Source organism: Lissotriton vulgaris, chromosome 4_1 (genome assembly GCF_964263255.1).
Source record: "Lissotriton vulgaris chromosome 4_1, aLisVul1.2, whole genome shotgun sequence".
Taxonomy (NCBI): domain Eukaryota; kingdom Metazoa; phylum Chordata; class Amphibia; order Caudata; family Salamandridae; genus Lissotriton; species Lissotriton vulgaris.
In genome coordinates, this window is record NC_141691.1 from 1,905,956,441 (window position 1) to 1,905,969,140 (window position 12,700).

At 49.6% G+C, this 12,700-nt stretch overlaps 1 protein-coding gene across 7 annotated transcripts in view; it reads left to right on the forward strand.

Annotated features, from left to right (window-relative positions):
• Positions 1–12,700, forward strand: part of PHF20L1 (PHD finger protein 20 like 1) — a 648,585-nt gene that overhangs the window by 318,558 nt on the left and 317,327 nt on the right. For 6 of the 7 annotated variants that reach the window (XM_086966240.1, XM_086966239.1, XM_086966235.1 and 3 more), the window contains one exon: positions 10,159–10,259. In XM_086966240.1, coding sequence (XP_086822366.1) covers positions 10,159–10,259 — 101 coding nt within the window. Of the gene's footprint in view, positions 1–10,158; positions 10,261–12,700 lie in introns of all 7 variants that reach the window. The other variant, XM_086966236.1, reaches the window with a different exon arrangement.

The following is a 12,700-nucleotide window of genomic DNA, read 5'->3' on the forward strand; positions in this document are numbered from 1 at the left end:
GCCAAGAAAGAACTAAGAATAGCTCAAAAGAAGTATTATGCTGCAATTAAAGTGGCAAAAAGCTCATACTATGACGGGCGCATTACCAAGGCCAATAACAATAGCGCAGAAATCTTTGCTATTGTTAAAAGCTTTGTCTCTCCCTGCGCTGCTCAACCTCTTTTAGCCTCATCGGCAAAATGGTGTGAAGAACTCTCTGTGTTTTTTGTGGAAAAAATTGATAAAATCCAAGATGATTTGCTTAATGTATGTAGCAATTTTCCAGCCTCCATGACTATTCCTTCCCCTACCATGCCCATCTCTATGGATCAGTTTGCCCTCTTCACTCCAGTGAATACAACAGAGGTTGTGAAAATTCTGGCTACCTTACAATCGGGTTCCCCCGCGGATCCTTGCCCAGCCAGAGTCCTTGCGGGCCTGGCTAATACAGTCGGCCAAGAGGTGACACATATTGTGAACCTCTCTCTTTCCAGCGCCACTGTGCCAGCATGCTGGAAACAGGCAAAATTGCTACCACTCCTCAAGAAAAATGGCCTAGATCCAAAGACCCCCGCTAACTTCCGGCCCATATCTCTATTGCCAGCTCTGACAAAGATATGCGAAAAAGTTGCATTTTCACAGCTGGACAGATTTGTAGAAAACTCTCAAGCTCTTCACCCTGCGCAATCAGGCTTTAGAGCTGCTTTCAGTACAAAGACGGCCCTAGTCGAGGTTTCTGAGGCTATCCGTGAGTGTTTGGACGGAGGTGGCAGAGCGGTGCTGATTTTATTGGACCTCTCTGCCGCCTTCGATACGGTCCCTCACTCCCTCCTACTTACCAGACTAGCAGCCATAGGCATAACTGGCCCAGCTCTCGGCTGGTTAACATCTTTTTTAGACAACAGGTCCCAGCAAGTGTGGATGCCGCCTTTCTCCTCCTCCCCCAAAAAACTCTCTACTGGTGTACCACAGGGCTCCACCCTAAGCCCCCTGCTTTTTAATGTATATATGACCCCCCTTATCTATCTTGCGGAACAGCTAGGGGCCAAAATTATGGCCTATGCCGATGATACTCAGCTCTTGTTTACATGGCCCAAAAACAACTCGGACACGTCGAGAGTCCAACTCTGCTTATCATCGGTTTTCCGCTGGCTGGCCTTGGCTCAACTTAAATGTAATGAGAGCAAATCTGAGATTCTGCTGTACGGCTCCTTTCCTGATAACTTTTATGACTCTCTCTGGCCCACCGACTTTCCTAGCCCCAAATCCACAGGTGGACCTGCAAAAAACCTAGGAATTTGGTTTAGCAACAATCTCAGATTTGAAGACCACCTGAAAAAACTCACTGGAATCTGCTTCTCCACTCTCAAAACCTTGCGCAGATTTCTTCCTTTGCTTCCGCGATCAGCTAAGGAGATGGTCATTCGCGCTCTGATATTATCCAGATTGGATTATGCGAATGCTCTCTACTGCGGACTCCCAGCCTATCTGATCCACCGCCTCCAAGTCATCCAAAATGCTGCGGTCCGGCTGCTGTTTAACATACCCAGAAGATCTAGCGTCCGCCAACCGCTTAGAGATCTTCACTGGCTCCCAGTGGCTCAAAGGATCTTATTCAAGATCCTTGTGTTAGCATACCGAGCACTACACTTAACAGGCCCAACCTATTTGAGGAAAAGATTCTCCCTTTACGCTCCCAACCGCCCTCTTAGATCAAGCAATCTTCACCAAATGACGGTACCAAAGTTCAAATATAGCAGGCTTGGTGGACAATCCATCTCTGTTAGAGCAGCGAGAGCTTGGAATACCCTGCCTCTGCAACTGAGAACAGCCCCTTCCATCATGGCATTCAGGAAAGGCTTAAAAACCCACCTTTTTAACACCACTGCCTAATGGCTGCCTCTCTTTTGCATATACTGTAATCTGTCCCCTTCTTTTCCGCGCCAGGATACTATACTATTTAGTAGCAGAGCGCGTTACAAAAGCCTCTATAATAATAATAATAATAATGCGGAGAGGTTGGACACTACAAGGGAGATGCCCAGTGTCGCAAACGACCCCCAGCTCCCACAGGTGGCAAGAGTCCCGGGGTGGCTAGTGTAGCGCTTGGGATGGAGCTGCCCCTAGATAGGGAAGGGGAGTAGACAGGCCTGACCCTGATTTCACTCGGGGATAGAGAGATGGTCCCAGTGACGCCCTTACCATCGAATACTGCTAAGTACCAGCAGAGGGTGAAGGGCAATGGGGAGGAGGTGGACGCTCTGAGGGACACAGAAGCCAGCATGACCACGGTAGTGAGGCGGCTGGTGTTCCTAGAGCAAGTAGTACCTGATGTATTCCATCCAGCCGTGTTGACTGACGGCAGTCTGAGCTACTATCCCGTGGCTCAGGTTCCCTTTGAGTGGGGAGGAGTTCAAGGCCCGTTGAGAGTTGCGAAAAGCCCTGCCTTGCCTGTGGACTGTCTGCTGGGTAACGACCTAGAACATACCGCCTGGAAGGAAGTGGAGTTTAAGGCCCACACTGAGATGCTGGGGTTACCAGGGTGGACTTGCGTAATCACGTGGTCCATGGCTGCCCGGCAAGAAGCTCAACCCGGGTTGGAGCCTGAGACAACGGCCCAACCCAATGCTGTTGTGGAGGACACAACCCGTGTGATGGATGGGGAGCCCGCAGAGGTACCCCCGGAGTCCGTGGAGGTGGATGTCGTTCACGTGGTGGACTTGTCGACCCTTGCCGAGTGGCATGTGGAAGGAGGGCCTACCCGGGAGGAATTCTGTCGGGCGCAGAAGGCGTGCCCCACGCTTGAAGGCATGCGGCGGCAGGCCGAAGCCTAAGCGACTGATCAGGAGAACGGCAGTTTTCACGTGTACTGGGAGGATGGCCTCCTTTACAGTGAGTCTAAGGTTCCGGTGCATGGATCCTCGAGGGCCTTAGTGGTCCCCCAATGCTACTGGAGCTTCTTATTGGAACTGGCGCATGAAATACCCTTGGCTGGACACCTGGGCCAGGACAATACCTTTGCAAGGCTAGTCTCACATTTTTATTGGCCCAGGATGAGAGTTGCCTCTGACACCTACTGCAGGACCTGCAAGACTTGCCAGGCAAGTGGCAAGAATGGTACCAAAGTGAAGGTCCCTTTGGAACTACTCCCGGTGGTCGGGACCCATTTTGAGCGGGTCAGAATCGACATCGTTGGGCCGTTGGACCCTCTGACCTCTGCGAGACACCTGTTCATCTTGGTGTTAGTGGACCACGCCACTCTGCACCCAGAGGCTATTCCTCTGAGGACCATTACTGCACCTGTGGTGGCGCGGGCCCTGATGGGGATATTTACCAAAGTGGGATTCCCCAAGGTCGTGGTGTCGGACAGGGGCAAGAACTTCATGTCGGCCTACATGCAGGCCATGTGGAAGGAGTGCGGAGTGACCTACCGGTTCTCCACTCCTTACCACCCCCAGACTAACGGGCTCGTAGAGCGCTTCAACAAGACCTTGAAGGGGATGATCCGGAGCCTGCAGAGGACTTGAGACGGAAATGGGACATCCTCCTCCCTTGCCTGCTGTTTCGTACCGCGAGGTGCCACAGAAGGGAGTCTGGTTCAGCTCCTTCGAACTGCTCTATGGCCATCCCGTTAGGGGGCCCCTCAGCCTTGTCAAGGAGGGGTGGTAGAAGACTTGGAAGAAGCTTCCCCGTGATGTCGTCAGCTACATGCTGGCATTGCGCAGCCAGTTGGCCAAGCTGAGGAAGGAAGCCTCAGACAACTTGGAGGCTAGCCAAGCCGTCATGAAGGAGTGGTATGACCGCAACGCTCAGACAGTGGAGTTGGACGCTGGACAGAAGGTTTGGGGTCATGGAGCCTGAGGAGCTTAGTGCCCTCCAGGACCGGTGGACTGGTCCGTACGAGATTGTGGAGCGTCGAGGCCAGTCTACCTATGTCGTTGACTTGAAGACCCCCCGTCAGCCCCATCGGGTGCTCCACATCAACCGCCTGAAGCCTCACCAGGAGCGATCTGAGCTTGCTCTCCACATGGTGACGGATGGGAGCGAGGAGGAGGAGAGTGAGCCTCTTCCTGACCTTCTGGCGGCCCAGGAGAAGGATGGTTCAGTGGAGGGAGTTACCCTCTCCCCATCCTTGACACCAGAGCAACAGAGGGACTGCTGCCAGGTATTGGCGCAGCATGCCTCGTTTTTCTCCCTCACGCCTGGAATTACACATCTGTGTACCCATGATGTGGACACAGGGGACAGTCCGCCTGTAAAAACCAAGTCTTACCGGCTGTCCGATAAAGTGAAGGACAGCATCCAGTCCGGTGGACTAGTCTGGTTGTGCTGGTGCTGAAAGCGGCCCCACCGGGCACCACACCAGAACTTCGGTTCTGTGTGGACTATCGGGGATTGAACTCTGTCACCAAGACAGATGCTCACCCGATCCCACGGGCGGGTGAGCTGATCCACCGGCTGGGAGCAGCCAGGTACCTCAGCACCAATAATCTAACATCCGGGTACTGGCAGATTGCCATGGCCGAAGGAGAAGACCGCGTTCTCCACCCCCGAGGGCCACTTCCAATTCAGAGTGATGCCCTTCGGGTTCAAGAATGCTCCGGCCACCTTTCAGCGGTTGGTGAACCAGGTGCTGTCTGGCCTGGAGTCCTTCTCAGCGGCGTACCTGGATGACATAGCTGTCTTCAGTAGCACCTGGGAAGACCATCTGCAGCATCTCCAGGAGGTGCTGCAGGCACTGCAACGTGCTGGCTTGACCATCAAGGCTAGCAAGTGCCAGATTGGACAGGGATCTGTCGTGTACCTGGGACACCTGGTGGGCGGGGGTAAGGTGCAACCCCTCCAGGCCAAAATCGAGACCATCATGGCCTGGAAGCCCCCCAAGACCCAAACCGAGGTCCGAGCCTTCCTCGACCTCACTGGATACTACTGCAGGTTTGTCAAGGGAAATGGTACCATCGTAGCCCCCTTGACAGAGCTAACGTCCAAGAAGCAGCCCTGCAAGGTGATCTGGACGTCTGCTTGCCAAGAGGTATTTGAAACACTGAAGCGCGCGATGTGCACCGCTCCGGTGCTGGCAACTCCTGACTTCCAGAAAGAATTCATCGTGCAGACGGATGCCTCAGAGCACGGAGTAGGCGCTGTGCTTTCGCAACTCAACAACTACGGCCAAGACCAACCTGTGGACTTTATCTCCCAAAGACTCCTCCCTCGGGAACAGCAATGGAGTACCATCGAGCGAGAAGCCTTCGCTGTGGTCTGGGCCTTGAAGAAGTTGAGGCCATACCTCTTTGGCTCTCACTTCGTGATTCAAACCGACCACCGACCCCTTCGCTGACTCATGCAAATGAGAGGCGAAAATCCCAAGTTGCTAAGGTGGTCCATTTCCCTACAGGGGATGGACTTTCAGGTGGAACATCGGCCCGGAGTGGACCACGCCAATGCTGACGGTCTCTCCCGGTTTTTCTGCCTTAGTGAAAAGAACTCTCTAGAGGTTGGGTAGCTCTCCCCACTTTCAGCTGGGGGGGACGCATGTTAGACCTGTCAGCCTTAGGGTGGTCTTTCCTATTTTTTTCGCCTTGGCCTCATTTTTCCCACCTACTGTTTGTTGGCTTTAGGACTCTGGGCACCTTCCCATTGCTCATCAAGGTTAAGGTGCATGTGCTCTCTTCCCCTAACATGGCTGCCACTGACCCCTGCTACTGCAGCGTGGTCTTTTTAGACGCACTCTAGTAGCCAGGAGCTGGCTGGAACCCCTAAACAATGTTGCGACACCAGCCTGCCTTCCCTGCCCATAGCTAGAGTGAGGAAGCTCCTGGAACCTTCTAGAACAGGGGAGGTGACACCAACTGCCACTGCCAACTGTCGCTATATAAGGAAAGGGAGGGAAACTTTCCTGTCAGTTTTTGAGGCCTCACTGACCTGGGTAGAACCTACGCAGGAGACTTAGGCGGTAGGGCCTAGTCAGGAACCTATACCACTGGGGGTGACAGGGTTTAGGCGCTGCCCACCAAACTGAGTGAGGAACACTGAACTAGCCCACCGATCTGGCCTGGCGGAAGGGGAACCCAGGGACCACCTGAAGTGACCTGCTGAGGAAAGCCTTCAACTCAACGCCCCCCCCCTTCCTGAAGAAACTGCCACCAAATGGTGCCAGAACCAACAAGTGCCAAGACGAAGCTTACTGGTGCTAACCAGGACTACTGGGGAACCAACCAGGTACTGGACCGTGCTGCTACTGCGCCCCCTGCCTTTGCCTGGGCCTGCGCTGTCCTACTGAGCCCCGTCTGACTAAACTGCTGTCCTGTCTGATCCGATCTGGCTACCCCACCTAGCTCTCTGAGCTGTCTGTACTGCCTGAGGCTCAGCGCTGTAAATGCCTGCAGGAGCATTACCCCCTTCATAGCGCTGGGTCCCTGTATTGAACTGTCACTGTCGAGTGACCTGGCCTGTCTGATTGCCCCTCACGCGCCCTCTTGTAAGCCCTAGAGAAGCGCTGGCCACCCAGAAACTGCGAAGCCCTCTCAGGCTCTTATTCACCGCAAGCGCTTTCTGTCTCTCAGGCGCTGTACCTGCCAGCGCTGCGGTCCCGTGAGTCCTCAGGGCTTCCCCCGTCAGCGCCGCAGCCCGGCGATCCCTCCTCAGGGCCAGCGCCATCAACTTTGCCCCGCAGCGGCCCCCGGTGTCAGGAGAGGGCCGCCGGAATTCCTGACGGGCCGCACTAGGCCCGACTAGGCCTGAAGCCTGCTTCACCCTTGTCACGTGGTGGGGGGGAAACGCTGACACGTCCTTGGACACGCCCCCCACTTGGCGCCGCGCAGCGATTGGCTGACGCTGCCTGCGCCCGCCTTTCTCACCCGCTGATTGGTCCCCTGGCCGCTCACGTCACCGCGAGCCCGGGAACATGGGAATCCTCACGCCGGAGGGCTCGGGGAGTTCCGAGAGCCCTCCCTCCCCGCCAGAAGAGGAACTGGACGGCCTTGGGGCCGGAGGGAGGGCTGTGAAGAACGCTGGAGTAGCGTGGGCCTCCTCTGGCTGATCATCGCGCCCCCGCAACTGAGGTCTACGCAAGGGCCCCGAGCAGGCCGAAGATAAAGAGGTAAACTCCCGGGGAGGCCCGGAGAACGCCCCTCCCCGCGGAGACTGTCATTGACTTCCGTTGTGCCGCAGGCCTTCTTATTGAACTGAGCTGGAGCCTGATACTAACCGTAGAGCCCCAGGAGGATTTTATGACTGGCTAATTAAACAAATGATCCCTGGCTGGTTGGAGGGAAGGAATGGTAATGGTTATTGGGTCCTGTTCCGCTGGAGTGTGGAATTCTGATCATACACTGGTCAATATGGCCTAATGCACTGATGCCTTTCTGAGGAAATGCCGAGTAACATTTACAAGAAGGGTGTTTCCGATGGTTTACAAGGGAATGTGTTAATGGTTGCCCTGACCCACAGAGAGGTTTTATCTCTGTTGTTTAACTGTCCTTCACTCCATGAAATGGTTATTGAAGCTTAATGCAATGTTATTTAAATGGCTTCCTTAAGAATTCCTTACAGGTGCTGACTATGAGCAAGGCTGGTGCCAGCCCTACAATTATTTAATATTTAATATTTATGTATTTAAGTATTTATGACCAAGCAATGCCAAATTTGTGCTTCTAAGGAAAAGTAATAGGTTATTTCTACTGCATATTCTGATTGCCTTGATTTAGATAAAACGTAATTATTTGAATCTACAATACTGCTGTGGTCTCAGTCTTTGTGTGTACTTATTGTCTCAGTGGATGCGTGTGCTGTATAGTCACTTAACACCTAAGCTTTCGGATGCCTACCTGCTCGTGCCAGGCTACCCCTGGGGACCTGGTGAACCCAGTTCCTACAAGCACTTTGTCCATTTTGCACTAAAAAGTTCAGGCTCTTTTGACCAAAGAAGCCACAGAGAGGGTTCCAGTACAGTAAATTGGGACTAGATGGTATGCCAGCTATTTGTTGAAAGTTGTGACTGCTATCCACATTGGGGGATATATATCTTCTTGAACATTGTAAGTGCAGTGCTGCAATAGAGTATATGGTGCTTTGAGGTTGTCATTACGATCTCCACAGCTCTATAATGGTTACAGTGAAAACTGAGAAGTTTGGTATCAAACTTCTCAGCACATTAAACCCACTCTGATGCCCGTATGGGTTTTAATGAAAATGCACTCAGAGGGCATCTTAAGATGCCCCCTGAAAAACGACTACCCTCTTTTGGGTTCCCTGACTGGTGCACACCAGCCTGCCACCATGAGACATGTTTCTTCACCCCTGGGGTGGAAGCCTTCTCTCCCTGAGCCAAGAAACAAACCCTTTCCTGGATGAAAGTGTTCACACCTCCCCCAGGCCATGTAAAGCCATCTGTGGCAGGGGAGTTTCAAAGGCCTTGCAGCCTTTGTAATGCAAACTCCAGCCTCTCCTCCAATTAGGAGAAGAGCATCCTTTCTCCTCCCCGTTTCGGTGGGAAGACAGGCGGGAAAAATTAGCCAGCACAGAAGGTGTCCACCTCTGCCAACCCCACCCCTCAGGTGCGGGAGGCGAGGTGAAGCCCACTCTTCAGTGCTCACCATCTTGCACATGGCAGGCAGTCCCCAATCAGGATAAGGGATTGTGCTCACTCCCACACCAAGGGTGTAGCCACCCTAAGGTCAGTAGCCCATTGGCTGCTGACCCCGAAACCCCTAAAACGACCCCTAAATACAGTGTATATGGGGCAGCCCTGTACCAAGAAGGCAGATTCCCGCAACCTAAGAAGAAAAAGGACGAAAGAACACCCACAACCCAGTGGCCTGCTCGTAAGCAACCACTAACCGGAGGTCCACTATCCCTTTTTGGATAACATTGGGCCACAGCACTCTGCACCCAGCCGTCCTAATGCATCCCTGGCCCTGAGGGAACCCTTGCTCTAACCCCAGAAGCTCAACCCCAAAGTCGAATTACTTACCTGGTAACCTTAAACTTGATTTCTCTCCATAGGAACCTATTGACTGTTTTTCTCTGAAAAAGTGTGGAGCTGATTTGTATGGAAACCTGAAAAATAACAATTGTGCAAAACTGGAAATGTCCCAGTTTGATATCTAGGCATATCACACTGAGTAGAAAACGTAATCTAAAAAGTAAATAAAAAGTAATCTGTACAGTAATTTCAATACCTTGACTTACCTGTATTTCAAGCAACTGCATTTGAACTTGCATTCACTTGTAAACACTGCATAATATATTGCAAAACATTTATTTCACTTACCAGTGCCAGGCTTGGCTTGGTTCTAGGAATAAAATAACTTAATTTTTTTATACAAACAAATTGGTCCGAGTTTGGTCTTTGAGTGTGTAACATCATTTGCTGATTGAGTGTGTACAACTAATGCTTAACAATACCCTCTGATAAAGCCTTACTGCTCTCCCACATTAACACGAATAGAGAGTAAGGTGCTATCTACTTTACCTCTGCTGACCTTTGGGGATCCACTGGACTCTGTGCTCACTACACCTCATTTTGGTATAATATACAGGGCCAGCTTCCACAATCCGCGCATGGGTTGGCACATACATGCAGCTGCATATTTACTTCTAGGGCTGAACAAAGTCACTGTGCAGCCCACCTGCGCCACCTGTGGGGACAGTGCTGTTTAAATCCAGATCCAGTCTGGCACCTGCAGGTATTCTAAACCTGAATAATAAGACGTTAGAAAGAGTATCCTCCAGAAAGAGCGTTACCATAGGTAAGTTGTTCTTTTGGCTTGGTGTGTGTCTGTTTCTTAAACTTTATTTACCTACTCTTTCCCCCAATTAATCCTCTGATATAAAAAGTACTCTGTTGATAAATGTAGTTAGTGTAATGTGCAGCAGCAGGCTTGATTCAAGCTTGACTTAGTGCAGTATCCGTATCAGCTGTTCTACTCAAACCATATTAAAAAAGTGATGAAATGGATTAGAAAATCTCCATTCCCTGATGGATATTTCATATTCATGCTAAAATATTTCTTTTTGCAACTTACGTGAACCCAAAGGATACATCACATGTTGTAACATTATCATGTATTCCATATGAGATTTTAAAAGGTTGAATGCAGAACAAGAATTTGAAAAAATCAGACTGGAAGTATGACATGCAAATTGAGGATTGTATTTTTTATTTTATTTGTTACTTAGGAAGGAAGAAAGACAAAGAACGGAAAGAAAAAAAGGATAAAGATCACATAAAATCAAAGCAGAAAAAGAAAAAGAAGAAGAAAAAGAAATCAAAACTACATGGTAAGTGTGTTGAAAGTAAATGAGAACTGTGTAAACTTGTTGGACTTGCAGATATCTCAACTTTTGTTTTTCACCCAAGGGAGAAAAATGCATAAAATATCCTTTTAGTGCTGCAATATTAAGTGAGCAAAAAGGTTTATTTTGCATTGTAGGATCTTCATTAATGGAGAAAGATTTTACAGTAATTGCACACTGTTTGCGGGAACCCCAAAAAAGTGATATCCAATGTATCAAGTTGTAATTGGGTGGGACATTCAGCATGGCGAAATGTAGCAGATCACTCCAAAAAAGCCTACCAAGATGAATTTCCGGATTTTTTTTTTTATAGAAATAAGTTAAAAAAAAATATTTTCCAAAACTACATTGCAGCACCTACAAGCACAGCCTGCTGCCTAACGGGTCTTAAAAGTAATGGATTGGGCATCTTGATTGCTTTAAGAGGTAAAATAGCATGCTGCTCATTTTAAAGTCCAGGGACTACCATGTTCCATAATAACTTGTACGGGTGGTTGCTTCAGAGTCCTTTCAGTCTTTCTGCTTGTGTAAGTGGGATCTTGAACTGTTTTGCCTTTTTTTGTCAGAAAAATCTCAGAACATGCAGTACTGTTACTTCACTCAGCAACCTTTAGTGCTAAGAAGCACTTCTTGTGGAATGGAAAAAGCTGCAACAGACCCATAAAAGACATGTGTGGTCAGTCTCAATCTTCACATTCTGTACAGGATTGAATTTTGCCAAATTATATCGAAAAGACCTTTAAAAGATTAAAAACATCAGACTGTGAGGAAAACCTAAAGATCTGAACCAAAGGGAAGAAGAAAAGTGACAAAGCCTCCAGGGAAGTCTCAGATTCTATTGTTGCCTTCCTCTACTAAGGAGATCTTGATTGAGATAATCACAAAGGACAGGGTAAAACAGTCCTCATCATTCTCGTTTGATGTCGAAGGCACCGTTGAGGTAGGAGTTACTATCTCGTTCAGTGGCACGTCATCACTGTTAATTGCTAATAGGCAAATCTACGACATCAAAGCTTTCAAGGCTGCTCTCGATGACTCATTCGCCATGAGGTCCTGTCCATGTCAAGATATTTGATGTTAAGACATCACTCACGGTCATGGCATCAGTTGTTGTCACTGCGTTGCTCATACCAGGGATCGACTTCCATATTTTCCATGCTGTGCCATTTCTCCTGACCAGAATCCTAAGAGTTTGAGACTTTCAACATCAGCAACTCTTTTTCTGGGTGACTTAAACCTCAGACCTCCGTTTTTTATAATCCTGGTAAAAGCCCCTTTTCAAGATGATCTGCAAGCTTTTGATTTGCCACCACCATCTCCATTTAGGTCTGCACAAATGCAAGCATACTTCTATGTCATCTAACGTAATCTAAAAGGAAGAGACCTGTGACACTTCAATACTTTCCTTTAGAAGGATCTGTGCAAGAGTATGTTTTGCCATCTAGACAATTGTATTCTGATCAACCTTCCCCAAAGCGTAGGCCTTCTGCGACACAATCTTCATCAGTGTCCTCCCACCTGTTGACGATATCACCTGTGGACGATATCGACACATTCCATGGTGTTCTGGGTCTGCTAGAGCCACAGATTCCTACTCTCAGAATAATCCACAGGTGTCAGACTGGATCCGGAAAGTTTTTGTGAACAATACCCCTGCACACCGGTATGTGGTGGTGTTTGGCTCCACATGACATCATCCTTCCAGGAAGTGACATGCACTATGCCTAAAGAGGCGCCACCCAAGCATGCTGACATCCGTGTCTTTTTGCGACTTTGCACATCAGGAACCTGGAGCCACGCAGAACACTGACCAGTGGTTTGTAAAACTAGGGCCCCCAGAAGGCAGGAGCCCTGCACCTAAAAATGTGTTCACAGAGGATGGGTGGGTCAAAGGAATATGCAGCTAGATAGTTTCTACCAGATAAGGCGTTACCAAAGGCAAAGAACTTGTTCATCTGATAGAGATTTTCAGCTGCATATCCCTTTCCTTAGAATAGATGTCCAAGCGGTACCTCCCCAAAGGCGGGTCTGAAACCTGATTTAGACTAGAAAGTCTGCAGGACCGAATGGGCAAAGTACCCTTTCCGCAGAACTGACTGTCCAAGCAGTAGTTTTTGGTGAACTTGTGCAATGAAGCCCACGTTGCCACCAGACAGATTTCTAGGACCATGATGCCGTGTACCAACCCAGTGATTGCAGCCTTTGCTCTAGTAAAAAGAGCACGCAAGCCCTTTGCAGGTTTATTTTTGGCTAGTGCATAACAGATCCTAATTCAGAGCACGATCCGTCTGGGAAATGGTTCAATTCTGCACGGCCTTCCCATTCTTGGCTCCGACATAGCCCACAAAGAGTTGATCATCCAAGAAGAACAGTCATGTGCAGTCAAGGTAGAACAACAATGAGCTTTTTGGGTCCAGACTGCGGA